The sequence below is a fragment of the Netta rufina genome, assembly GCF_964035555.1.
Source record: "Netta rufina genome assembly, chromosome: 1".
NCBI classification, from domain to species: Eukaryota; Metazoa; Chordata; class Aves; order Anseriformes; family Anatidae; genus Netta; species Netta rufina.
This window is the reverse complement of record NC_140123.1, coordinates 166,839,388-166,867,159: the sequence shown is the minus strand read 5'-3', so window position 1 is coordinate 166,867,159 and position 27,772 is coordinate 166,839,388. Positions and strand designations below refer to the sequence as shown.

At 39.9% G+C, this 27,772-nt stretch overlaps 1 protein-coding gene across 4 annotated transcripts; it reads right to left on the bottom strand.

The window, feature by feature from the left end:
- Positions 1-27,763, bottom strand: NAP1L1 (nucleosome assembly protein 1 like 1). 4 transcript variants are annotated; one of them, XM_084305206.1, is made up of 16 exons: positions 27,623-27,763; positions 15,767-15,799; positions 14,974-15,062; positions 12,418-12,520; positions 9,033-9,174; positions 8,491-8,571; positions 8,120-8,248; positions 7,543-7,614; positions 6,758-6,897; positions 4,837-4,982; positions 4,732-4,751; positions 3,916-4,038; positions 2,841-2,873; positions 2,437-2,487; positions 1,087-1,235; positions 1-734 (listed from the first exon to the last, which is right to left on the bottom strand). In XM_084305206.1, the coding sequence occupies exons 2-16, from the start codon at positions 15,781-15,783 to the stop codon at positions 677-679; spliced, it is 1,353 nt and encodes a 450-aa protein (XP_084161332.1). In that variant the 5' UTR covers positions 15,784-15,799; positions 27,623-27,763; the 3' UTR covers positions 1-676. The 4 variants fall into 4 exon arrangements, with proteins under 4 accessions (XP_084161332.1, XP_084161333.1, XP_084161334.1 ...); XM_084305207.1 differs by having other exon boundaries at positions 8,120-8,245; XM_084305208.1 differs by lacking the exon at positions 1,087-1,235 and having other exon boundaries at positions 1-737.
- Between the last annotated feature and the right edge of the window lie 9 nt (positions 27,764-27,772).

Below are 27,772 nucleotides of genomic sequence, written 5' to 3'. Positions count from 1 at the left end.
TTCTGAAAATACTAGGTTTTATTCACACCCCAGTGGTAAACAATAACCTTAATATGAGGACTAGGTTTCTTTTGTAGATCACTATGTCACATAAAATACAAAAACCCATAGCATAAACAAGCTGACAGTTATGAATGTTTAATGTGGTCTCGCTGGAAATTAAACAAGTCATACTAATCTTCTCAAGTAGTCAAATTCGAAATGCATCATCATCATCTCCTAGTTAGTACAAGTCACTGCCATTTCTATAACAAAGTAATGAAGGCACAGCTAGTGCAAGCAGACTTAAACCCGTTCAGACTACTGGGCTGAAAAATACTTTGGTTGGTTCTTCAGGAGAGAGTTTTCTCTAAACAAATATTGGTCTCAGTTAACAGTTCTGATAATCTTCACAGCTGCAGTCTAATAGCTACATGACAAAGACTTCACAAGAACCAAACTATGTAGCAATGAATTAACATTCATGCTTTAGGGGATTTACTGCATTCTACATATTGGCAGAAAATTATACTGTTAAAATGCTAGGTAGATTGAACCTACATTTTAAACTGGTTCTTATGCTTTTGATTTTATTTTATTTTTTTAACAAATCGGTTACTTAATTCTACCAAGATACAAAACATAAGGCTGTAAGTAACTAATAGTTGTGTTTAGGCTATTACAGTGCAGGTAATCCTCAAGGCCACATACACACTGCTTCACTGCTGCTTGCATTCTGCTGGGTTTTGATCCTTCTGCTGAGAAAAAAGGAAATATCAGTTTACAGATATCAATACTTTAAAGGAGTTATTAGAATTGCTAAGCACACTTTCAAGTTCCAGTATTCAAGCTCTTGCATCTCTTCCCCTAAGCTAATTGCCCAGGGTTAGTAATACTGCCAACCAAAGATACCAACCATCTTTGGGTGTGGCACATTCACAACACTTTTGTTAATGCATACGTATATATGATGGATGCAGAACAAAAATCAGTTCAGAATTAAGTGCAGTGGGATACTCTGACACCAAAACTGGAAAAGGAGGAGGTCAGTTACATATCATATCAAACAGGCTGGCTCAGAAGCATAGGCTTCAGAAACAACCGTACCTCATATACAGTTTGAAGCAAAAAGCCTTCCCATAGTCAATAAAGGCACAGCCTTTCTCTAGAAGCCATTGCATAGTGGTACACTGAAACACCAAATCATGGTACGTTCTCAGCACTCTGGAAACTTCTTTTGAAATAAATTCCAGTTGCTAGAAAAATCCCAAGTGCAAATTAAGAGCATTTCTATGCTGAAGCAGGCAATCAACTATACCTCACAGTATAATATGGGCACTTATTGAAAAGTGTCTGGGTGGTTACAAGTTCCATTGCAAGTTTTACTACACTGCTTTGCCTGGGTTTGCTATTCTACAACCACAGTGCTAACTCTCAGCCCGTGATTAGCTTACAACTATTTGTTATTTCACACTGTAGACCCACTGCCATCTGCCTCTCTAAACCTTTGTAAGTTCTCTGAAACAATCTTGCCCTTAGCTGGTTAGCCTAGCAAAAAACAATTTCAAGTGGTAGAAATAAGAAGTCCAATTTGCATCTGTTTCATTTTGATTCCAAAACTTTCTTGAACTGGAAGCAATTTAAATACACTATTGCAGATGAAACATCCTCAGCGGGTTGTATATTTTGAGTAATAGTTCTAAACCCCACATCTTTTCAACTACAGTGTTAAAATTATAGTATTTTGATTGCAGTTCAAACCATTCCTACTGAAAAATATACTGCCTCACTTGAAATAATAGGAACATGTCACAGCAGACATCTTGAGTTCACAGAGTTTTGGATTTGAATGCAGCTTACACCATCAGGTGCTTCCAAGATGCCTTTAGCTCAGCTAGTAAAAAAAACTGTCAAGTTAGTGCCTTGCAATCACCTTCAGCTAACCAAGCCTAATAGCCATTTGCCCTGACTGAAACTTAAAACAAAGCTGCTAGTTTGCTGGCTGTCCACATCTTAGTGCTAGACTGTAAATGTATTCCTGAACTTTGACTTCTGCTACCTCAAGAAAAAACAGGTTCGCTGTCACCTCCCCTTGAAAAAAGTGATAGATTCCCCCAGCACAGTACAAGAATCAGCTTGCAACAAGTTCCCCAAACCTGAATACATTACTTGAACAGTTCTCTGCATGTTCTTATGACTTCTGTTCAACATTTTCATCACTGAACTAAAACAGCAACTTGCTGCAAGACAAGTTTATAAGAAAACCAAGTTTGACTAATCTCCATGCTCAAAGCAAAGCATTACTTTTACAAAATATTTCTTAGTGGAAGAACTTTAAAAAAAAAAGTTGCCACATCAACATTACTGTCAGAACTGGAACTAAAACAGTCTCAGCCAGAAAAATCACTAAGAATGTGAATGAAGATGTATACTCAAATACGCCTTGTAATTTCTTACTTTTGGGTCATAATCGGGATCGTTTTCTTCATCTGCTTCCTCTTCCCCCTCCTAAAAGAAAACAGTTGTTTACATTTTGCTAGCTTATCTCATTAGCTTCCCAAACCGCTTTCAAGAATATTAAATTCTATTCTGAAATGAATTAACTACCACTTCAAATTACACATTTGGTATTAGTTTACCCTCTACAAAGTGCATCATCTTTTACTGTTTCAACTTGATTCATAAGATATCTTAGGATTGCTATCCCCTCCCGGTCTGGATCTATAAAGACAAGCTGTTGTACCTTACATTCATTAGCATAACTTAAACTGAGCGTCCAAAGCATTCAAAAACTAAAGGAACTTATTCCAGACAGACAACAGAAAGGGAACCATTTAAACCAAGGGAATCTGTCAACCCACCTCATCATCTGCCTCTTCACCTTCTTCATCATACTAGGAAAGAAAAGAAATGGTTTTGACAGTGTCATAAATGCAGTCATTTCAGACATCAATTCATTCAGGATAACTTAAGTAGGTGCCAGAGACCATCCACATTGTGTTGTGCTTTAAGAGAGCATCCTATAGCTGACAGATTTTAAAAAGCTTTATGAATCAGCATGAATAATCTCTTAAGCTACGCTCTGGCAGAGAAAGCTTCCTGCTTTATATTCCTTATGTGCTACACTGGAAGAGATTATCAAACTGTGGTAACACCTCTGTCCAGCAGGGCATGTCAAAGCATCAGGCAGTCCATACCATCGCTTCCCTCTTCCACCCAACCCCTATCCACTGCTCTGGACTAAAGGTTACCCTTCAACATTCTGAAAACCCAGCTCAATGCTGAATGTATCTCACCCAAAGCAGCTCAATAAATTCATCAAGCTTGTCAAACTATGCTTGTTTGTGGGGAGGCAGGGGGAAGGAAATATTTTATCTATATACAGTTCTTGTTTTCTGCGGGTTGATTTTCAACCTTAGCTCCTTTAAATGCAAAGAAGCAAAGCTTTTGCAGAGCTGGCTTTAAAGAAATAGCATGCTTTGAATGTGTATATCTACATTTCACTAAAGAGTGCCCTCCTGAAAGGATCAGACCTGAATCTCAAGAAACTGGGTAGCTAAGTATCACTATAACTATAAAGAACATTCTGACGAGCTATATAAACAGATCGATTAATTCTCTAGAAGCTCACTGTATTTCAGTGGAAGCATTACGCACACCCCTCTTGCTGTTATGCACACACACACAAACTTCTACTCACACATCCTCTAAGCGTGCAGCTTCTATCACTGCTTTTGTTATACAACTCTGAAGTCACTACTTCTAAGATTAAATAAGGAGCAGTGGGAAGGTAATTAACACCCTAGGAAGCGTATCTGAAACTAATGTTGATACCTCCCATTATAAATAAGCTAACATTAATTACAATAGCCCAAAGTTACCCAGTCTTTAAGCAACATTTGGAAGCTTTTAGTACTTTGAAAGACCATTACTTACATCATCATCATCATCTTCAATAGCTTCTCCCGTGAAGTACAATACTGATCGGGGGACTATACGCTCACGTAGGAAATGACCTATTTCAAAGTCTGCAGCAAGGATTGCCTCAGCATCATCATCCTGCATAAAACAACGTCATTTTCCAAACTAAGTCAATAACTACTTTTGATGCAAAAACACAAGTTGCAGAGATTTTGATGTGGCCAGATTTACACAAATGCCACGTGCTGACTTCATGGTTCAACATTTGCTTTATAGAAACTGAGGTTGTGAGATCAAGTATTACACTTCAGATGTTCTACTCACATCATGCAGTTAGTGGTTTGCTTCTTTAGTAAGCTTAATCATACAAAGTTCTGGAGTTAAAATTTTATTCCTCCCCCACATCCCAACTTACATCTAAGTACAAAAATAGTTCAATACCTCCCATAGACTTTCAGTTTGCATGCATTAAGAACTAACCACTAACCAGGTGAGCCTAATTAAATATCTCCATGGTTCCTATTAATCAACCCATTGTAAAGCACCTGAGCACCTAAAAATGCTCTCCACTCTAATAACAAGCTGTTAAAGTGAACTAAGCTGAACTCTACCCCTTCCAATTCAAAAAAAAAACCAACAATTTTAATAAAGGAAAATTCACACGAACTGTTTATCACAAATATTCCCAAGTCAAATACAGAATCACTTAAAGCTGAACCTATTTAACAAATTCCTAAACAATATGAACAAGCACATTGGATAAAAAGGCGGGAATTCTCCCACTGGTGGTTCCCCCAGCCCAAACTCCTTACTTTTGATAAAACAACTTACCAGGTCTCCACTTTCAGGAACTGTAAAAGAAAGAAGGAAAACAAGTGAGTGAAGTATATATGATGACATTTAAAATTCACATAAATAAACTAATATTCTCTTTACCTTCAGGAGGACTAAAGAAGTTGAAGAAGGAGTCATTGGAAACAGTTTTTGTCACTGTTCTAACTGTTCCACGACCCTTGTGTTTCTGCTTCTTCTTAATGGTTTTCAAAGTAACATTTTTTCCTTTTTTCCAGTCTATTTGGCAGCTGGAAAGAAGAGAGTTGCAGCTTAGAAAAATTCCACTTGTTACTAATACCTGCTGAGGTTATCACAACTGTAAGGGATACAGTAAATATAAAGTTAGGATAACATTTAATTGGTGCTATCTTTTCATGTTATTCTATACTCACTAAAAAAAAAATACCTTTTTTTAGGATTGAAGTTTTTTCATCCAGAACCTTCTCCTTCACCATTCAATCTCTGCAATATTAAGTCTCATCTGCTACAAAGTTCTACCTAGTTTCCTATCAAAAAATAATGTCACCATTTTTAGTGTGACCAAAACATTAGTGTCATATTTGGTCTTAATACATTAAAACTAGAATATGTTAAGGTTTACCACTCACATTATAAAATCAATAAATCCTTAAAATAATGCATCAAGCACATATGTAATTTCTTCTTATTACTTGCTGCTTGCAGACCAAAATCATATGCATAGGCTTGAATGACTCTTGCAAAGTACACTGGGGACATGTAAATGAAGTAGTGACATAAATAAGGCTGCCTGTACTTGCAAGAATTTCTTGATTAGATCCCTTAAAGACTCAAAGGAAAGAAGTAAGTAGTTTTGCAATAAGAATAAGCTGTCTTAGTTGTAATACAAAACAAGAATTAGGAATAAATCATTTTCGTAAAAGCAGAGAGTCATGTTACAGGGACCTCTGCCAGGACTTACGCTTTTCAGTAACAATCCTAATTGGGGAACACAAAATAATTTGATCAAATACACTCAAGCAGTTAGGCTAAACTTTTCAGGACATTTGCAGCAACATATTACATTAAATGACTGAAATGAAGTGTAATGAAAGACAGTATTAATAAAATGCACAGCAGTGCATGGGTAAAACCAAATCTGACTATACAGCAACAGGCTCTCATTGTTAATGCCCAAAAGAGTAAGAGTGCTCAGGTGGGCAGTCAAAACATTGAGGCATTAACAAAAAAGCAACTAAAGTTGTGATACATACATAAACCCCTGATATACCTGTAAGGGCAGTTATTATGACTCAGGTTTTGTCTCTTCTTTCTGTTCACAGTGGATGTGCACAGAAAAGAGATTAAATAATTTAAGAAGCTATAGCTAATTTAGAAGAAATCACTGAGAAAGGAATGGGACATTTTCAAAATCATGAGGAAACTAGAGTTACAGATGACTGCTCTCTATTCGTAAATAGATTAATTGAAAGGTGCACAGAGAAGCAAACATTCAACTGTTATAAAACAAACTGGACTACTGCAATACAGAATATAAAACTAGACTTGTCTTCTCAAAACTGCATGTCATAAATAAGGTTTCCAAAAAAGTGACCAAAGTAGTTTTGAATAAAAATAAAAATAAAGCTATCAAGGTCTACTGGTATATTATACTACCTAGTTTCCATTTCAGCTTCAGTGATTGCAGACCATTTATAGGTATAGTTGTGGTTTTTTATTTATATGCACATATATTATATATTAAACTATTAAATATATCATTTATAGTACATATATTGTTAAAAACTCTGAAAATAACACTAGATGGACACAAAGAATAAACTCTTAGGTGTTTCAGACTAGTTTGAATATATAAAATGGCATTTTTAAAAAAGTTATTTTACTTATATACACTAAAAACATCAACTTGAGCCTAGCCTACATGTTACTGGGTAACAGCATTTTTTCCAGCACCTTCCTAGGAGATCTATAAAAGTCTACAGTTGAATAATAATAATAACTAAGAAACTGTTTCATTACCTTAAAGCTATTTAATAGCACTTACCCAGTACATCCCATGATTTCTGGCCCATCAAAGGAGAAGGGATCAGAATCATCTGGCTCTGACCTCATTCTATATGTCTTTGTCAACACTTCATTTGTGAAATAGTCATTTGGTTCAAAGTGAAATTCTAATGTGAAACTCTTAAAAAAGAATTGCAGAGAGACAACATTAGCAATTTAGCTACATATACCTTTACCTTCTAAATACTTAACAGCCAAACAAAAAACATATACATGCAACAGAACATATCCATCTCTACCAATAGAGAAGAAGTGGTGCACAGAACTTGTTCTTGAATTTGCTGCCCAAGTTGTGCAATAAATATTCAAGTATTTTCATTTAATCCATTGCTCTTGCACTTCTGACTTAATACACTGCTTGCAGCAATGACATGCGATCTCCTGATGTACAGATTTCCTGGTGCTATGTTACAGAAACAGCTTATAAATTTAAAATATTAAAGCTTAGCAAGCTATTTGCTCTCTGGCAAGGAAATTATATACTATTACAATAGTTATATAAAAAGCACCTGAAAATGTTGAAAAATAAAAAGGTGAAATAGTCAAACACTATGGCCAAGTTATTAACTCATCTGAATCTGAAGGATAAGTTAAATATAAATGTATATGGTACTTCATGGCTAGCACTAAATCTTGCACTGTTTTTCTTAGGACAAGAAGCTGTATATTTCTCAAGACTGCCGTAAGATAATTTGTTATCACAGGCCATGTTATTGATATACACAAGTTTTAATACAACAATCTTGTTCAGTAGGTTAAACTAACCATAGGCTGTCCAACTTCTGAAAATTTCACTTTTATATCTTTTAAGTGTTTCAGGATAGGTTCATCATGCTCCTGCAAACAAGAAAACCCACAATTATTCAACTTTCATAAGATTAAATTACACAGATTTAAGAGACAATGCAGAGAGAAAAAGCTGTATTTAGAATGAGTGATCCTTGACAAGAACCTCGTTACAACAGGGAAACGTTTTCCACATACATGACCAGCAGGTGGCAACAACAGCAGCACAGAATTTCTGCTGCATTACGCAGCCTGAATCCCATGCAAACGAAATACAGCTTTTAGCAACAATACGTTTCATGCACACATTCCTATATATTCAGAAAGTGCATTAGTAAGGTAAAACTCCAAGTTGCACAAATAAGAACACAGCAAGAAGGTATTTCAAAGTGCTCTCTGCTTTGAGTCAAAGTCCCAGAGATGACATCCAAGTACTCACTTCATTTTCACTCTCCAACAGACTTGTCAAGTACTGTGCTGTTCCTACTTCTTCCTTAAAGAGCACACTTGGATTAAGGACTTAAGCAACCTCAAGGCAACCTGGGCTACCACCTACCTGAACCATATCACTGAGCAAGTCCACATTCTTGAATACCGTCAGCCAAAATTCAGGAATTCCTTTAGGGTCTTCTTTTTCTTCATCTTTCTTTTCTTCTTCAAGCTTGGCCTTCTCTTTCATTTCCTCCTTGATAGAATAAAAATGTTAGTTTTCTAAGTTTTAAAAGCATAACCCACCAGGCTTGTTAACTGTGTTATGCAGTACAGCTAACAGCACAGATTAAGTTTCATGTGCATGCTTTAAGCAATCAATTATGAATTATTAAAAGCAATCATTGAGTTTTTTTTAAAGAAAGCTTTATGTACTGTATTGAAACTTGTTTCATGCTAAAGCTTGAGATATTGATGAGAACTGATTATAATACTCACTGAAATTTCTTCTTCAACATCTGCTTTCCATTCACATTCTTCCTCTGTAGGTTCATAGATTGCATTGATGATTTCACTCCGCTGAAAAATTTGACCAAGAATATTTTCATGTTCTAGCTATTTCAGTCATCACATCAATACCTAATAACTAATAAATTGCTCATCCTAATTTCATACAACATATTAACTACTTATCAAAACTTTTTCTGGCCCTAGAAAGGCCAATCAGTTATCAGCTTTTCAAATAAATTTCACTAAAATAAGTGCAAGAATTCCAGAAAGGCTACTACACCACCTAATATCTGCTCTGTTAACAGGATGAGGCCTAATATACCAAAGTGATTCTGTTAATCATGGAGCAGACTGAGCCTTTCTCCCCCTTAACCTCAGTGATGTTCACATGAATGGTAAAATGGTGTCAGTTCAAGTGAACAGGCACATATAAGACCAAAGTAATTCAGAACATGCATAAGCTTTCAGTTTATGTTCCTTTGTGTTTTAACTAAATCTTTTAAGTACAAATCAGATTAGCACCAAAATACCTTGTCAAATAAGGGCTGATAGAGAGCAGCATATTTTCTTTCCAGCTCATGAACTTCCTCGTAGAACTTTGCTTCTATCTGTGCACACTGAACTTGAAGATTCTTGAGAGCATTCACACGTCTTTTAACAACTTTAGGCAAGCTGAAAAATTCAGCCACAGAGCTGTTACAAACACTGCATTCTAAACACGTTACCCCTCCTTACTCAGCCCCCTTAATAACCACCTTGCATCAAAACAGATTTCACACTATTTTAAACCTTAAAAAGCTGAACAAATCAAACCTATGACCCGTTGTACCATGCAGACTGAAACTGTTATCATAATCTCTTAAAAACAGGCTTAGTCTGAAAGAGAACCAAAGAATTTCAAATACCTGGGGTATCGTGAGATAGACTTGTATAAAACTTCACATTAAGCTTTACATTATCATTGAGCAACACAGCAAATTTGTAAGATTGAGCATAATTAAGAACTAACTACTAATTTGTTTAGTTTTATGAAAGTCCAAGACAGTTATTACTTCACTACAGAAGTCAATCTTCAACATTCATATTTGTTTCATTTGGGAAAGAAGCTAGGACTACTGTCTTCATATTCCCCTTCACTCCCAAAACGAGACAGAACTGTTTTTTCTAAGTGAGCCACTATATTATACATGTGTAAGAGGAAAGCAATTAATGTAGTTTTCATTGTAAAGAGTTGTCAGCTACAACTGTTAACAGTAGTTTCACTTGTGGGAAGTTACACTATGATACTGTTAGGACAGAAATTTACCTATGTGAAGGCTATTAGTGACATCCATGGGGTAGATTGCTGACAGCCTCCATTGCCCATGATGTGAGACAGCCCCCAGCATATGGCTATAGAAGATTGCCATGTTAACCTTCTGTATTTAAGCAGTTGGTCACATTATTTAGAACAATGTAGTTAACAGCTGCTTTTTAATTGTTAGTATCAGAGTCAGGTTAGAGTAAGTAACCAGAATATGTTAAGTAAGCTAAACAGTGGAAGTTTATATTACTAATGCAATCTGGCTTCTAAATAGGTAGGATATGGACACATTCTAAAAGAGCCTTGTTCACTTTAAAATGTGAAATCCATCTCCCTAATGACTCTATGCTCAATATAAATATTCTATTTCTGTTTACTAAGACAATACACAGATAACCAGTAAGTCAAGATTTCCCTTAACCTCCTGACTTGAGCAAAAGTACATCTGCTACACATGCTACCAGAAAAGCTTAATCATAAATGTTCAAAAGGAGTTGATAACATTCAAGTTACTATCACTTTTTCTAGAATGTAGTCAGCTTCACCATTTGTTGCATCTTTCACTTCAGGAACATCAGAATGATGTAAAAGCAACCAAAGTAGCAAATTCAGTTCAAGAAAAAAAGTGGTAAGGAAGAAAATAATTAACTGTATAGGTCAGTCATGCAATAATCACCCACCTAACTCCACATGCATATGTTTAGACTAAATACTGGTCTTCATAATTTCATATTAAAAAAAACATTTGCAGAAGGTAATGCTATAACATGCAACATAACCAATTCCAGTACATCTGAACACAAATTTTAATTCCTTTATTAGAAAGTCTAGAATCTTTTGCACGCACCAGAAAGCTGTATTTTGATACAGTCCATGCCAGTTAGATGTACAAATTGTAAAATTTGATCTACTACATTTATAATGTCCATAAATTCTAGAAAAAAAGTAGATTCAAAGAGATAGCTAATACAAAAATAGGAAACGGAGAAGCAGACCAAGAAACACGAACCAGACTGCACAAGTACAATAATGGCAAGTAAAACTCATTGCTCTGAGGCCCTGAGCAACCTGATCTAGTGGGTGGCATTCTTGCCTATGGCAGGGGGGTTTGAACCAAGTGATCTCTGAGGTCACTTCCAACCCAAGCCATTCTATGAATACAAGCAACTAGAAAACATTACAGTAACACAAGAATGCAATGTCTAAATAGTAGGTGAGGGAAAACCTACCCTAGAAAAGTTTCATTAAAATTATTGTAGCTAGGCACAGGTAAAGGAGTTACTGGATAATTGCCAAAAGTTAGTGGATTCTAAGCCTGAGCAGATAGATGTTTTCCTGGAACATGTTTATCTTTCCCACCAGCTTATGCATTTAGTTCTTTTACAGCCCACATAACAGGCTTTTAGGATCCCAGATTGCTGCTGACTTGTGCCTCCTTAATGTCTAGACTCCATATATAAACAAACTTTAAAAAATATTTAGGAAGAAATTTAAGAGGCACCTGTAAAGCATGGTGAAATCAGCATGCATGTGTTGAAAAAGTGCAGATTAAAGTTGCACACATTTTACAACTATTTTTAAACTGTAAATAAGTAAGCATTTGGTACAACAGCAAAGCTGCAATGCTTTTTTTTTTTTTTTTTAAGAGAATGCCCTACTGTACTTGGAACAGATGAAGAAGTGGTACAGTATCTTAGAGAGCAGCTGACTAGAAGAATGCCATATAAAATTCATCAACCTTATGACTTGTGCTCAATTCTTAAATCAAAGACCTGAAAGATTAGTAGAAGTTAACTAACATCTGTTGAAAAAAACAGAAGAATAAAAAAAAAAAAGAAAAATTGGATATAGAAAGCCTGTAGTATACAGTGTCCAGAAAGGACCTGTGTGTCCTCTTTGACTCCCATGCTCTTCTGGGGCTTGCATTTATTAGGGTATTGCTGTTAGTTAAGCGTGCTTTTGTTCTGTGCTACTATCTGTAGCAGAGGAACATGGGGGTAGGAGTAGCAGCAGCAAAGCCTGTTATTCAGGAGCTATCCCAGTTACCATCAATAGCTCTGCAGGACCCTATCACAGTAAGATAAGTTGTGCTTTACAAATCACGTGAATACGGTGAAAAGTTCACACAGATTACAAAAAAATAAAGAGAAGATCTACTTGTTAAAGCATGAGTAAAGAAAATTTTAGCAAGCAAGAGAGATTGTTTCAAGGTTGGATATAAGGAGTCCATATCAACTACTGATTGATACAACATCCCTAATTTTATTAGCTTTCTGGTTACACTATAACCATGAAATGACCATATATTTGCCCATATTTCAGATTAAGGCAAACCTACAAAAGATATTCCAAAGAGCAGGAAAATACCTGTAAGTGTGCCATTTCACAACTGCAGGGGACTGCTAAAATATTTAGTGGCTGATGCTTTTTCTTCAGAAAGGCTCAAATAAAAAGCCTTCAGTTCTGAAATGCACTACAGACTGACTACATTAGTTTGCTGCTATTTAGGCAGAACAATTGTTTATGATTATTAATCCTACAACGTTCACAAAGCAAGAGCACCATATACATGTATACCACTCTGTCATACTAAATTAGAACAAATATTTTACCTTTCTATATATCCTGTAGATGTTCCTACCAGACCATCAAGCCTTTCCTGAAGAGCTGCAAGAATCTGAGGATTTTGCATCATCTGCACAGTCAACTGCCGAGCTAAATTGGAAAAGAAAAAACTGTAAATGCAAGAAGTACATCTTCTGGATTCATCTTGGATTACTATAAAAAGCAGTAAGTTTATTATATACATTTGTGAAAAGAAATACAGGCAGAAAGATGTCTGAAATACTTATTTGAGAAGCATGGATCAAGTCCATCCTATCCTGATCAAAAACCTGGATTAAAATTGCCACTGTTCAGCAAACTGAGCTTTTGTTAAAAGGTCAGGCTTTACACGATACTCCTAAAAGCATCCGTTGTTTCTACTTGACTTCTACTTCGAAACTCATTAGAAAAATGCAAGGTAGTAGATTTCATGCCATTCATTTAAGAAGTCAAAACTGGAGTTGGGATTTCCATTCCATTTCAGATTAAACAAGACTGCTTCAGACTTGGATTTAGAATTTTTATTTATTTATTTTTTTTTTTTTTAACAAATCTATGCTTACATATTTTTTCTTGCAAAATAAATTATTCATTAGAACATTTTTAAAGGAATAGCATATCAATCCAATCAACTCAGTCTGACACGTTATTGATTACAGAATATCAGTGCTAAGTACTTAATTTCTATTAGTAACCTCTTTAGAAATCATTTTGCCCAAATGGGAAATCTGTTTCAAATTATATGATAGAAGTACATTTTAGAAAACACACAAATTGCTAGCTTAAGTGCTCTGTATCAACATCACCTCTTTTACTTCAGCTCAAAATCTGTGCCTAAGCAACCTGCAGAAGTTCATTTTAATAAGAATTTATTATAATTTTTAATCATGCTGTTTTGCCTTCTTCCCCCATCTTCAACATTTACAGGTATGCAAACAAGTAGTATATCATAAGGCATAGAAAATATCTTCATTAACTGGCACCTTCAAATGAATGTGGAGCTTTTCAATCCTTCCTGATACATCAAGTTGTTTTTTTGTTAAGTAATATTCAGTTCACCATTTCTATGCCCTTTGCTAGAATAACCACATGAACATCCTCTTTTACTTTTATGTCCTACCAATTAAATTACATATTGAGAAATTTTATCTCAAGTGACACCCAAAAAAGAGGCCTGTTCTCCATGAAGACTGTAGTATCTCCATAAAGACACATTTCAGCAGTAGATGTAGTTGCTTCTTAGAAGCACAATACCACATTAGTTAACACCAACCATCTTGTTAAGCTATCTTTGTTTGCTCTGATCTTACTAATCATTACTTTCCTTAACCTAAAAATCTACCCAACTGTGCTATTTGAGTCTGTTTCCAGATATTCTTTTAAATACCAAACCTGTACACACCATAAAAATGGCATGCCAGTGCCAACATTCCCTCAAACTGAAAGCCAACCCCATATCTGTTCTGCAAGTCCTTGGATACATTAACCTTTTGTTTTTCAGTTAGGTTTTTACCAAAAAGCAAGAGTGCTTAAGTGTTACCTGAACAGTCTTCAATATATTTAAAAATTAAATCATCCAGGTTAAAAAAAAGAAAAAAAGACTAGGATGTGGAAAAAATGTGCATGGTAAAAGACACTAGAAAGCCAGCAAAAGAAGTGCTTGGCAGTCTTCATTTCATAAGACTGAAAAGTTCCCTAGTACTGAGATGTTCTTCACTTGCAAAACTCAATTTCCCTCCAAGAGGTACATGTATATAGTGTAATTTCCCTTCTCAGATCCTCATGTATCATTGCTGGGATTAAATACTAAAAATACCGTTACTCAACTCTAGGTTCCTTTGGGACACCTGATTATTTAACATTTAATTATTGTAAGCATCTTCAGCTGACCTACATTATCCAAAATTTTGCAATCCAGCTTTGGAAACACTTTCAATAGTGATAACAAAGCCTCTAATGCCACCTTGAGGAAAGTTTTCTAGTTTTTCATTAGTGTTACTACTTTGTTCAGGAAATCATGGAATGTAGCATTATCAGCAATCCAAGCTATTTTATTACAGAGATTATCATCTCTCATACAAGCTATTTCTCATTTGGCTAATTGCTCTCAGATACTATCTGCATCCCCAATTTTTAACTATAACACTTGAGTAGGACTGCTCAGCACAGAGATGAAACAAGTATTCTCATACATGTTCAGGCCTTCTTGAGAGAAACAATCAAAATAGCCTTTTTCTTAAAAAAAAAAAAAAAAAAAAAAGTATCAGCTACTAGCTTTGAAATAATTTGTTAACACATCCACAGTAACCTCCTCTTTTCCAATTATACAACCCTACAGGTGGCCAGGTCTACTTGCACTGGTACTGACCATGACTAAAATGAATGACAGTGTACAACCAATAAAAGCCACAACTAGGGAAAAAAGTCCTTGCTTCAGAATTTAAACAGAGACTACTCTGTTATATAAGCCATTAAGCTTTACCACTTCCTTTTAAAAAGAAAATTTTACCATTAACAAGAAAGCACGTATGCAGCTACTTCAAAAGACTTGTTTTCAACATTACCTTTGCTGTTGGCATCTTCACCAGTTTCCTCCTCTTCTACTTCTTCAACATCTTCCATATCTTGTTGATCAAGTTCAGACTGTTCTTTGCTATTAGGAATATTTAATAATAGCATTAATAAGTTAACTTTTTTAAATTATAAATGAGCTCAAAGAGTCAGAGATCACATTGGTACAAGCAAACTGATGCACTAATTTTTAATCTATGAAAATTTGAAAGTTTTAATAGCCAAAGTCAAATTTGTCTTTATAGATTCAGTGTTAGTTTCAGACTCTGAAAAGGTGCTAGTTCTATAAACTGCTCAAAGTTTTGAAGTTAAAATTCCTTTAGAGAAGGATTCCTTCAGCTCCTACTGATACCAGCAAGTACAAGCCTCCTCCTGCCCTACGCATCCTCTTTGTTATGATGTGCAGGCCTTGAGAACTGAGATTAGATTCACCCAAACAATACTTCAAATCCCACAAAACTACACACATTCAAAGTACAGAGAAAGCTACGTTCAGTGAAATAATGGTAACAGGTAGTACTAGCATTTTTCCCTACAGAATTCCAGCTAATGTGGTAAGTTAACTGGTTCCTTACCCCTGTCTTACACAGTTAAGATCCCAAACCAATTTGGCATGAGCAACTCGGGCTCTCCTCCCACGTGCAAATGCTGTAAAACTCATCTTGCCACAACGTCAAGATCACATTGTAGTAGGTAGACCCTGTCCCTCGTATATCTGGAGGGAACAGGCATCTGAAGTACATAACAGGACAGTTACAGCCTCAGTAACCTACAGATTTTACTTACTTGTCGATGTCTGCCATGCTCAGATTTCAAACCCTAGAAGAAAACACAAAATGCAAAAACAGCATTAGATTTCATTTACAAGGTCTACAGGCAAGTGCCATAACTCTTAAAAAGAAACAAACTATGCCAGCTTTTAGAAATAGGATAAATACATATTGTAGTCTAAAGTGGCATATCCCCCATGCAAATGTTTTGAACTTTCACTCTAAAGCATACAGAAATACTGAAAAATGTCACTCTGGCTTAGAGCCAATAAATCTCCTAACATACATTTAAATACCAGGAAAAAAAAACACATTGCATTTTGTATCGTAGGATTGTGTTAATATCAAAAACTGGTAACTAATCTTATCTAATTAAAAGTAACAAAATTATGAAACGTAATCTGAAAAAAAGTAACAAGAGTGCTAAAAACCCTTTTGCTAAATTTTACTCACTTTCAGCATGTAATTGCAGACAATTCTTACTGCTGAATCATGTTCTTTAATACTAAACATGCCTTTTTGTGGATTCATGTTTAATCCTAACTTGACAAAACCAATCCAAGTAGTTCCTCAAAGCACCCAGAGAACTGCCACATATAATTAATTTGATGACACTGCACCAAGCTATTTAACAGAGCTAATTTCCATGTCCTGAACAATCAGAATTTTAAGTACCTCAGCATCACCATAAGCATGCTCAAGCCTACAAACACCACACGTTGAGACTATTGCACATCTCGCATGCCACAAAGCACATGTGCTCTCAACTGTATTGCAAGATGAACAACACTTTCCGCCAGCAAAACAATACTTAGAAATCTAGACTAAAAAATATGTTTCTGGTAATATGTTCTGGTTGCATGTAACCAGATTCAATTCCCTTGTATGTGGAAAAACGTAGAGAGCCAGCTGTTTGTCCATCCATTTCAGAAAAATGCAGTATTTCCTATCAAACAGAGCAGCAGCACTGCCACAAACCCAAGATCATGCAACAATTCATTAAGAAACCGACGAGTTCCAGGAACATTTCTGACTCATTGGAAGTTCTGTAAGTTTCAGCTCGTGTTTGCCTGTTGTGTGACCCCAGGTTCACACATGGATGCAAGCTGCCTCTACACCAGTCCCAGCCTCCTCCACAAACCATTCTCAAATGAGTGACAGCAGAGACTGAAGGCCTACAGAAACTAAGAACATACAACAACTACAGCTCATTTAGAAGCCTCCATATTTTTTGAGCAATACCACAATTAGCACAGTTTCTGGTTTGCAAAAGGTTTTATCAATGCCAAATTAGATGTAGAGCTTAGTGATATGGTTCAGTGAAGGACTTGTTAGTGTTAGGTCAGAGGCTGGACTCGGTGATCTTGGAGGTCTCTTCCAACCTAGATGATTTTGTGATTCTGTGAAAATAAACACCTTCATGCAGGACCTTTGTAAAGAGGCTAGCAGCCCCAATCTAGGTGCGCAGCTCACTTTGCCTTCTGCACATTGTCATACAAGTGGAACAGACACAATCACGTTAACTATTGCTCCATGCAGAGACCAACATTTCCCCGTCTCCGTTCTCCACATAAAACAGCACTTCATCTTCTATCTATCTGGAGACAGCTCTTTCAAAGGTGCACCAGGGACCACAACCCAGGTGTCTCCCCAAGCCAGCAGCTGAAGCACTCCAGGTACAGGTTTGCTGAAACAGACTGACTTCAAAATTCAACTGAGCTTTTTTTCTAAATGATGCCATGAGATCAGCTATGACCAAGTCAGGCTAAACAATGTTTAACAAGTATCCATCCCATCCCCAACAGAGGCCATTAGCAGAGGGCTATCTACAAGCAAAGACAAAGCAAGAATTCCCCCAGAAACTCCCGTAGCTTTCAGCTACATTCAGAAAAAACACGCTGGCTTTACAAGTACAGATATTTAACAAGCCCATAATACGGACTAGTTTATGAAATTGATTTGTCTTCCCTGAAACAAAGCAGGCGAGCTGGTATTGTTCAAGCATCAAAGCACCGAAATGTGGGTTTTAGTTACAACAGTCAGCCTGCAGATATTACGCCAAGTTTTTCTGTGCTGAGCAAGAGCAGCAGATGAAGTTTCACCAGCAGTTTCCACGTTCTTGAATTTCTCAGCAGGTCCTTGTCTCTACAGTTCTGAATAACCGCCCCCATCAACCACCTTCGTCCTTTCACTATTCATCCCTCTCCCCGAGGCCACGTGTGACCATGCTGAAAGCATTCACAGCAGCGCAGAGCCCTGCATGGGGAGCTCTCATCTCTGCAAGGGGCGGCTGTGCCTGCTCTCTACCCCCATACTTCAGGGCCTACCTTCTGCAACAAGGGCCCAGCTCACTCCAAGCCTTTGGACAACTTTGAAGGAAGTTTTTCCAGGGAATTCAAGTAGACCATGTTAGCTGGCAAGTTCAGAACCTCCCTTCAGCGTGTTCCTATCTGCTTTACCCTGTTTTGTTCTCCTTGCATCAGCTTTTGCCATATCTCAGTGTTGAATCTGCCCTCTGCTTTTTTACACTGCTCCGTATCAGAACATTTGCAGTTGGGAGGTTTCTTCCTCAAACTGAGGAGACACTACTGTTTGTCATGGCACTGTCATCTGCCAGCTCTAGAAAGCAGCTCTTGTGTGACGAGGCTGCGAGGCACCGTGCCAGCAGCGCTGTGCTGGCAGGCAGACTAATCTGTGCTACCCACCAGCGTGGCTATACAGTTGCATCACATTTAGCTTGTCATTTACTTAAATAACCATAAGCTTCTCTACAAACACAATTCTACTTGGTGAAAAAACTGCAGAGGCAGGTGAGTATTGAGGAAACACCTTCCCTAAGAGGAGACGGTCTTGCACAACACTTACTACAAGGTCCCAGTTTTGGCAGCTTCAGATACAACAGCAAGACTAAAATGCATTATCTCCCCAAAACCAAATCTTTGCATATAATGCTCCTTCCACTCAGCTTTCCAGAAGAATACCACGGCTCTCCTTCCCCACTCCTCTCATTTAGGATTGGGAACAGCAGCTGCACCTTGGCACGAGTGACAAGAGATGTTCATGGGTATCACTGCTTGAAGCATCATCACGGGAGATGCAAGGGAAGGATTATGAGTCTCCACTGGTCCAATCCAGCAGGCAAACAACCTCCTCACTCAGAAAACGTTCATTTCCCTCGTTTGAGCAGCCACAGCCAGGAGCACTGAATTATGGTCAAAGGCAGAGGTGCCCCAAGGCTTTGCATACAGGGAAAGATGCTTTGCTGCTTACTGTAAAATAAATAAATAAATAAATAAATAAAACAGCGAGGAAAATAAATGCTTATCTTATCTGTGCTCAGCTTTAAAGACAGCACATAGGAAGTTAATGCTACAAAAAGGAAGCAAAAGAACACAAACACAAGCTACAGTAGGAGCTTTCTAAAGGGTACAGTGTTTTAAACCTTTCACAGAGAGCTGAAGCTTGATCACAAGCCTGCTGCCACACAAGGAGCACCTTCTTTTTCATAACTGAAAGGTTAGGAGACTTAAAAAGAAAAAAAATCACGCGCTTAGTCACAGTTTTGAGAGTGTGCTACAGAATTACAAAAAATTATCAGATCTCCCTCGAAAATTTCAATCTTAGCAAAACAGTATCAAAAATGTGCTCTTTGTCATCATGCTTAAAAAGAAAGTTGGAAGTGAGGTGTCATTTAAGAAGTGCAGCCCTATACATGCAGAAACTAATAACACGGCCATGCGTTTGTCCACAAGCTGTCCGTCAGTAACCCCTGACAATTACGAGCTGTTGCTTCACAAAGCAGTTACACCGAGGTGGAGCTCAGTTTTAGGACACCAGCTGTAGACATTCAGCCCCCTGTGCCCACGCCGAAGCCTGTTGCTGTGCCCAGCAGCCTTCCCTTGCAGAAGATCAGCCTGAGCACCCCGAGGGAGCGTGCTGCTGTCACCGTACCCTGCCATCGTCCCAGCCCCGGGAGGACAGGTCACAGCGAGGTGACTTCGCAGCCAGCTGACAAGGCGAGGCCTCCCCCAGCCCCAGTGCCTGCAGCCGGATGGCTTTCTCCTGGCAGTCTGCCCTCAATCTCAACTGCTCGGCACCTCTGTGGGTGACCTACCACGCACCATGCCCATCCTGCCCCTTCCAGGAAACATTTTCCCTCTGGAGGAATTACTCACCCAATTAGCTCGCTATAGCAAGTAGGAGAAATTTCTCAAGCCGTCCGAGGGACACAAACAGGCCTTTTGAGAATACCGAAGCCAAGCCTCACGTCTTTAAAAGCAATCTACCTTCTGCCCAAGCTAATTCCCTCAATAGCCAGTAATTCAGAGTACTGCAGGCAAGTCAGCTCTCCCACAGCACAGCAGTCTCAGCCTCCTTCCGTCGCTGGCAAGCCTTGGGCAACTGAAAGTAAGATGTGAGCAGAAAATGCCTAGAACTAGCAAGCCCTACGTGCAATTACGAAGCTGCAACAGAAAATAAACTGAGTGGCCTAAGTCAGATGTCAGCAATGAGAAGCAGCCCAGCTGGAGGACAGCTAGTTGCATTTAAAAAAATCAGGATTAAGTCCTGTCAACTGCTATTTGCAATGCATGCAGAAACCAAAGGTGCCAGACAAATTACACCACACCAGCCAAGTTGGACTCGCTGCAGACTGGGAAACGCGAGAGGAATACATTCACTGGCAGCTCCCTCGGAGCCGTGCTCCTGCCCGGCGTTCCAGGGGGACAATTTGCAACCCTTTGCTTTACATAAAGCAGCACCAACCACCCCCACCCAAAAAACGAAGGAAGGAGCACGGAGATCCACCACCAGGCTCCCGGAGTGCAGCTGTTTGTAATAATTGTTGTAGGTAGTTTGCTTAAACCACCAAGAGAGGTCTGTAACTTCAAAGAGCTGCGACGCTCGGTGCCGTCTCATTTCCATGGATGTCGGAGCTGGCTGAACAGTTTAGAGGCACGTACTACATGGCACAGTTACAGACCAGGATTTTTGGTCCCAAGATGTAAGAAAACACATCAATCATTTCACAAGTGTTAGACGGTACCAACTACCACATGGGAAAGCTGTTACACAGGGAGGGATCACACGGTTTAGCAGCAGCTGGGAGAGCATTTAGCTTTTCTTCAAAAAGGAGCAATTGAATAACGTGTCAGGTTTAAAACAAGTGCTGTTTCGTAAGGGAACCGAGCAGAGGACCAAGTCTTTTCTTTTTCCTTCCGCAATCACATTCATGAAACATGCTGTTAGCATGGAAAGTGACCATGAAGAGGTTGTTGTGCATCCCATTAACACGGGATATAAATGTGTTACAAACAGATCATATTCATATTATGGAAAGATGTCACCCTAGGAAAGCTGAAGGTCAAAAAACAAATCAGTCTCAGTTAAATGAGATGGGCAGTCCTGCGCTGGAACACCAAGGCATCACTTCTATTTGATGAAAGACATTATTAGCCACTGAGCTCTCCAGGGACTATTTCCTTTTGTCAGTGCCTCATAGTCCTGCCGTTAACAAAAGATTTCTGGTTGTTAATGTAGGAGAGCAAAAATTAACACAAATAAAATGCCTCAAATCTGAAGCAGAAAGTTGAGACTGTCTGCCCAAATGCAAGCTTCGAAAAATAAGAGCAGGAGCTAACACACAAGAAAGCAGCTGTGTAAGGGTAAAGGCTGTCAAGGCCTAACAGTGTCGGTGCAGGCGAGGAATCCAGCTCCATCAGCACAGAAACAAGAAGGTGCCACTGGACCCTTCCTCAGGAGCTCAAACCAAAGCCATCTGTTCTGCTGCAGTTCACTGTGCAACCACCAGCTCATGCACTACATCCAACACTCAGACAACAGCCAGAAATCCTAACTGGCATGGGGATACATGGGAATCTTTTTAGCAGAGGCTTGAGTAAGATATTCCGGACCAGGCAGAGATTTATAGGATAAGCATCTCAGATGAGCAGTTGTGTTTCTCAAAACACACTGAGAACTTTTAACAACATGCCACTGCTAAGTTGGCTAAGATGGAAGCACGCAGGCCACCGCAAGGGAGATGCATGTCTTAGCAGATGGAAGAAACAAGTTTCTCTGCTGACCATACAGCTTCCCAGCCAGCTAAAGCCAATGTAACTGGCAAATACTGCTGGAAAAGCTGGTTCTTCCTCAGCTATGTGTGCCCCTTTCATCTGCAATGTTTGAATAACAGCAAGGTTAAAAGAAGTGCCAGGTATTTCTTTTGTGCAGGGTTAGATGTGCAGCTGCATGAGTAAGAGCAGGGTCAAGAGAAGGAGGACACCTCTCAGAATAGCCCTGGAATGGGGTTAGGCAAGTTCGGAGTTACCTGAAAACAAACCCTGCGTCTTGCCTTCTGATAACACAGCAAGATTGGCAACTCAGTACTGGGGAATAAAACTCTGGATCATGTTACTGCTGAACCCAGTGATCCAACGCAGTTAGCTGAATTTGTCTGCTCTCCCCCTCCAGCTGTCACTGTTGCTCCTGCTCAGGTAGGAGCACCACTGCAGCCCTGTGCCATGCAGCTATTCCACTCCTGCTGCAAGCCTCTGCACAATACCTGTTACAGCACGCAAGCACAAGTTTTACACCTTGGAGGTACTCTAAGCTTGCATGGAAACTTCACACAGTTACACTATGGGAAAAAAAAACTTCAAAATAAGGCAGTGATCACACACATAACTAATTTAACTTGTTACTGGTAATTGCAGGGCTCGCTTTCATTTGTGTGGAAGCACTTTTTAGTCAAGGTGAAAGCTCTAATCTTTAAAGCAGGAAATGAAGAGTCAGTTGACAAGTAGTGAAATCCTCTATTTCTGTAGTGTTTATTTTTCATTTTAGGTACCACCTGTTTACCTTTGCAGAGAAAAAAGTCATCACAAAGAGAAGGAAATGGACTATAGAATTGCAATTTAAATTCAGGACTGAACTATATCTGCATGTTTGGCTCTGCCACTGATCTGATCGTGGTCTAAAAATAGAGTAATTAACACACAGCATGGCCTTTGTTCTGGATGCCAAGATCCTGTAGCAGAAGACACACCAATTTCTATTTGGGACAGTGTTTCATCGTTAGAAAACTAATCCAGAAGTTTAAATTCATATCTGAAAAGCCTTACCAAGGATGGTGGGTTTTTAAACAAACTGACCAGCAGGGCTTGTTGCAGTTTCTCCTTTCCATCGCTGATAAGGGGAAAGGAACACCCATCCTGCAGGGCCGAAATCAGTCTTCATGTACAAAAAGATGTTTACAACTTCCAAAGAGTATTTCTCTGTACAGTTTATGATGTACATAACGTACAACAAATTGGTTTGTTGACCATGCTGAAGGAGTGACACAAAACCAGTGTTTTAACAAAGCACTTCAGGAATCAAGCTGCATTTTAACATTGAGCAGTATCAAGCTGTGCACACCAAAACATCAGCTGAAGAGGCAGTTGACTGCTGAGACTGCCACAGGATCAAACCCAACCACGTTGGCAGTTACACTATCTACAAGACTCACCCACCGCAGCATTAAGGTTTCTATCCAATTTCATTTAGAAAGCATTTTTACAGCCTTATCTGAAAAGTTAAAAAGAACAGTGAGTTTATTTATTTACAGTTTCAGATGTTTGTTTTTTTCTTTTTTTGCTGGAACATCTAATGAATGCAACATGGGAAACTCATCCGCTCCCTGAGAAGCCCTTGAAACTCATACAATGTATTTAGCACCTTGTTAGCTTCAGTTCTACATTTTTCCAGGAAAATGAAGCTCTTGCTACACTGCAAGCTCTGAGGTGTCCTGCTTCCAACAAGGTAGCATTCACTGAAGACAATGATCTACCTTGGATACAGTTTAGTGGCTCCTGGGGGTGAGATGTTGCAGCTGGCAGTGGGACCCAGGAGAAGTATGCAGGTGGTTGTGGCTGCAGCAAGGCACTTGGCAAACGACTACAGATGCAGAATTTAACAAGTGTCTGGAAACAGAGAGTGCACCTGTAGACAGCCAAGGAATGTGAGGCTTACTTACAAAATTATCTTCTGCGTCTGACTTTCACTCAGTTGTGCTTTTGGCACCAGCAGAAGTACCTAATAAATTCCTCACAGCAAAGAAGGTGATACCACAGCTAAGAGGCCAAGCCATGCAGATCTCACCGGTTTGGTCTGCCTAAAAAAAGATGATACAACCTAGGCAAAGTAAATAGTACTAATATCTAAAGTAGCACACGTTAGAAGAAGCAATTCAAATGATTTCAGAATCCAAAATACTGAGAAATTGCTCTGCAAAGACGCAGGTGTCATTGCATTGAGCCCACTGAACACTTCTATTCAACATACAAAAGCAGACAAGACCTGAATTCCCTGCTGAACACTGTGGCAGAGATGAGGCAGATGAGCTCGGGGCCCAGAACACACCAGAACACAACCTGCGATGAGCAGAGCTTGAGAAGTAAACGATGGGAAGTGGCACAAGGGAGTGAAGGCATCAGGAGATTCAGAAGCACAGACTGAACACTGTTTGGGATGTAAACAATATCACTGGCAGAGGGGTGGTTTGTTTTTCCCTCCACCCCACCCCAAAACCTAACCTCTCCATGCTTAAAACAGCTTTTCAAACTAGAGCTGGCAAAGAAAGCTTTCCCTCAAGGACAAGCCGTCCCAGGAGAAATGTGGAAGAACTGCCTCTACTTTGGAGCTTTTGGTATTTACCAACACCAAGAACAAAGCAGTGGGCTGCACTGATTTTACCACAGGTAGTCAGAAACTGCAACGAGTCTTTGTGATTCCAGACTGGGTCCTTGCTCCACACCAGACTTCCAGTACCTGCTTAGTCCAATCCCTTCACCAGAATTTCCAGCACTTAAAAATGAGACTAATGCTAGCATCTAACCATATAAGTGGAAGATGGTAAGTCCACAGCTGAATGCTTTGTAGCTACAGCTACAAACTGAAGTTTTCAGATCTAGTAAGTTTGGTTTACATTTTGATCATGAAAAGCTACTAAGGAAAGCTGGCCATATCTCATCTGAGAGTTAACAAAGACCAGGTGAAAGAGCTGATGTGCAACTGCCCATTTGTCACTGCAAGTTAATCTAGAACATCACCACTGTAAGTTATTTCTGTGTATATGTACATTAAGCCCCCCTAAATGCCTCCTGTATTTCCCCAATACTAAGATCTAAGCAGTTTTCCATCTTCTCCTCTAAGTAAGATCACCCATCCTAGCCTCTGACAGCAGAGAAGACAGATTACAAATAGTCAAAATGAAAATTATTTCAAAAGTTTAAGCTTTAGGGAAAAGAAATTGCTCTAAGTTGCTCGAACTATTCATATGTTGACATGAATAATAATGAACAAAAATAAAACTACATACAAAATTTCAAATGTAAGTTAACAAAGGTTTGAGGTTGTTTTTTTCCTTGTTGCAGGCTACAGTTTCAGCTGCATTCATCTGCAATCTTTCACTGAATACATGAAGCCATACTGATAATTAAATTTCCCCGTCGCATTAGTTTTGTTGAGCATAGGAAGTTGTTAAAAAATAATCATGCATTGTTTTTACAGTAGCTTGATTTTTCAGAAGGTCAAACAAATCCCCCACACAACCTCTGCTGTTGACACCTTCCAGGCACACCTGGCTTTTGAGACAAGCCCACAAGACACAAGAACTGCTCTCCATTTTAACAAAGTTAGGTGGTGAGGAACTGCTCTTGCCTCTGAGCAGAGCAAGGATCAGATAGATTAAATTAACTTTATTATAATCGCTTTTGCACTCAAAGTAATTTACCAATGAAAGCTGACCCATAAACATCAGGTTAATCATCACACAACCAATCCTCAGACTAAACACTGCCTGTACAGGACTGTCCTGCCCTGTTATTTACCAACCAGTTTCCTAATGGGAAGTTGTGTGGAAGGCAGCCACCCAGCCAGCAGCTCTCTCAGAAGACCCCACAGTTGTAGTAAAACACAACTGGCACCAAGGAGTCTTGTTTCTGTCTGCAAAGTAGTGTCTTCTCTACAAGTGCCTACTGGTACCAGGCAAATACAAGTGATAACAATTCATGGAAGGAAAGAAAAGACGTGGTTGAAGTTCCACGGAGTGTATATACAAGCGCAGGACAACAAACAAGTATTTATGAAAACATCTCATTTTTCTGCAATCTGCCCAAATTTCCCAAAGAAAGAAGAACAAGACCTCTGACAGTTAGGTCTGAGATGCACCATGTTTGCAGCTGCGTCAGAGGATCCATGATGATGGATGAACCCCAGATGAATGGGGTTACAGCCATACTAGCAGACACAAACAGATGCGACACACATGGTTATTATACCTGTTGGCCTACTGGAACAAATGGGCTTTCACCAAGTGTTTTCATCAAGAATTCAAATAGATGCTTGTCTCGCTTCCCCTGAGATTTTTTCACTACTGAAATTCAAATCCATTCAAAGCCATTTCACTCCCCTGAAGGGATACAATCTCTGCCATGTTGAATTAAGTTCTCCTTGGTACAACTGCTTCAACTTTTGGGAGCTAAATGAACACGCAGATTTGCACCAACACAACTGACAGCAGGGTAAGCCAAAGTTTTCTCGAAGATCTGCAGTTCTGTCACTCCATTAAGAAAAATGGTGTCAGCCTGGAAGATTCCGGTCTCAGTGCTGCAAAAACTCTTTAAAGGGTTCATAACATACGTACCCACACTGCCTGGCTTTCGGTTTCACTTGTGCATAACTAGTACAGCACGTGTGCAAGAAGCTGAGAAAAAATCAGAGCACCCATTTCAGGGCATCTGGTGAGGTGACAACCATAACAGCTCCCCTGCCTGCTCCCAGGAGCAATTTTCAGAGTGAGGTACAGGTTGGACATGCACCACTACAGCAAACCCATTGCTTTGGGCACTTCCTTTAAAGCTGGGCTGCCTGCATAGATGCAGCACTTCACTGTCCTATAAATGTTAGGAGAGGAACGGGGGCTCTGAAAGGCACCAGATCTACCACCTGTGTATAAGACCTATGGATAAGACCCTCATTCTGCAAATACACAAATAAATAAACAAATAAATCACCAGAAACCAGAACACGTGATATGCATGACCTGTCACAGAACACAGGAAGGGACATGGCCAGTATATGCCTCTTGCACAGCAGTACACAGACCATGCAAACACAAGTTCCAGTGTCAGTGGCCTGCTCTAAGCCCTTGTACTGGATGCTTCAGGTACCTAAAGCCCCAGTAGCCTGGTACATTGCCTGGTACAGAGGCACCTACATCACCTATGCTTCAAAGCACATGAACCCCAAATTCTGTTAGCCCTAAGCATCAGGGGAGTGAGAGTACCTACAGAAGACCAGCAGCTAACCAGCTCATTCAGAATCCAAGTGTTCTTCTCAGCTACTAACAAGCTACTAACAAGCTACTAACAAGCTACTAACAAGCTACTAACAAGCTACTAACAAGCTACTAACAAGCTACTAACAAGCTACTAACAAGCTACTAACAAGCTACTAACAAGCTACTAACAAGCTACTAACAAGCTCCTGGCGAGGCGCGGGGGCAGCGCCGCATCACGCCGGGGCCCAGCGGCGCTCGGCAGCCGCGCTCCCCCCCCGCCGCCTCAGGGGCCCGCGGAGCCCCGCGGCGGTGCCGGTGCGGCGCGGAGGGCCCCGTGCCGGGGCCGGGGGCGCTGCCTCAGGCGGCTCCGTGCTGAGGCGCGGCCGCGGCCCCCCGGCGGCGGCGGGCAGGGCAGGGCGGCGCGGAGTCAGGCCCGCAGCGCCAGGCCGGGCGGCGGCCCCCGGCGCCATGCGCGCTCCCCCCCCGCTTCCTTCCTTCCTCCCCCTCCTCCTCTCCTCCTCCTCCTCCTCGCCGTGCCCCCCCCGCCGGTACCTGCGCGGGCCGGGCCGGGCCGTGCGGGCGGGGAGCGGCAGCGGCGGCAGCGGCGGCAGCGGCGGCAGCAGCGAGGCGGTGGCGCGCGGAGGCGACTGGCGGGGAAAGGGCCCGCGCTCCCGCCGCTCGCGCTCATATACACCGCACGTC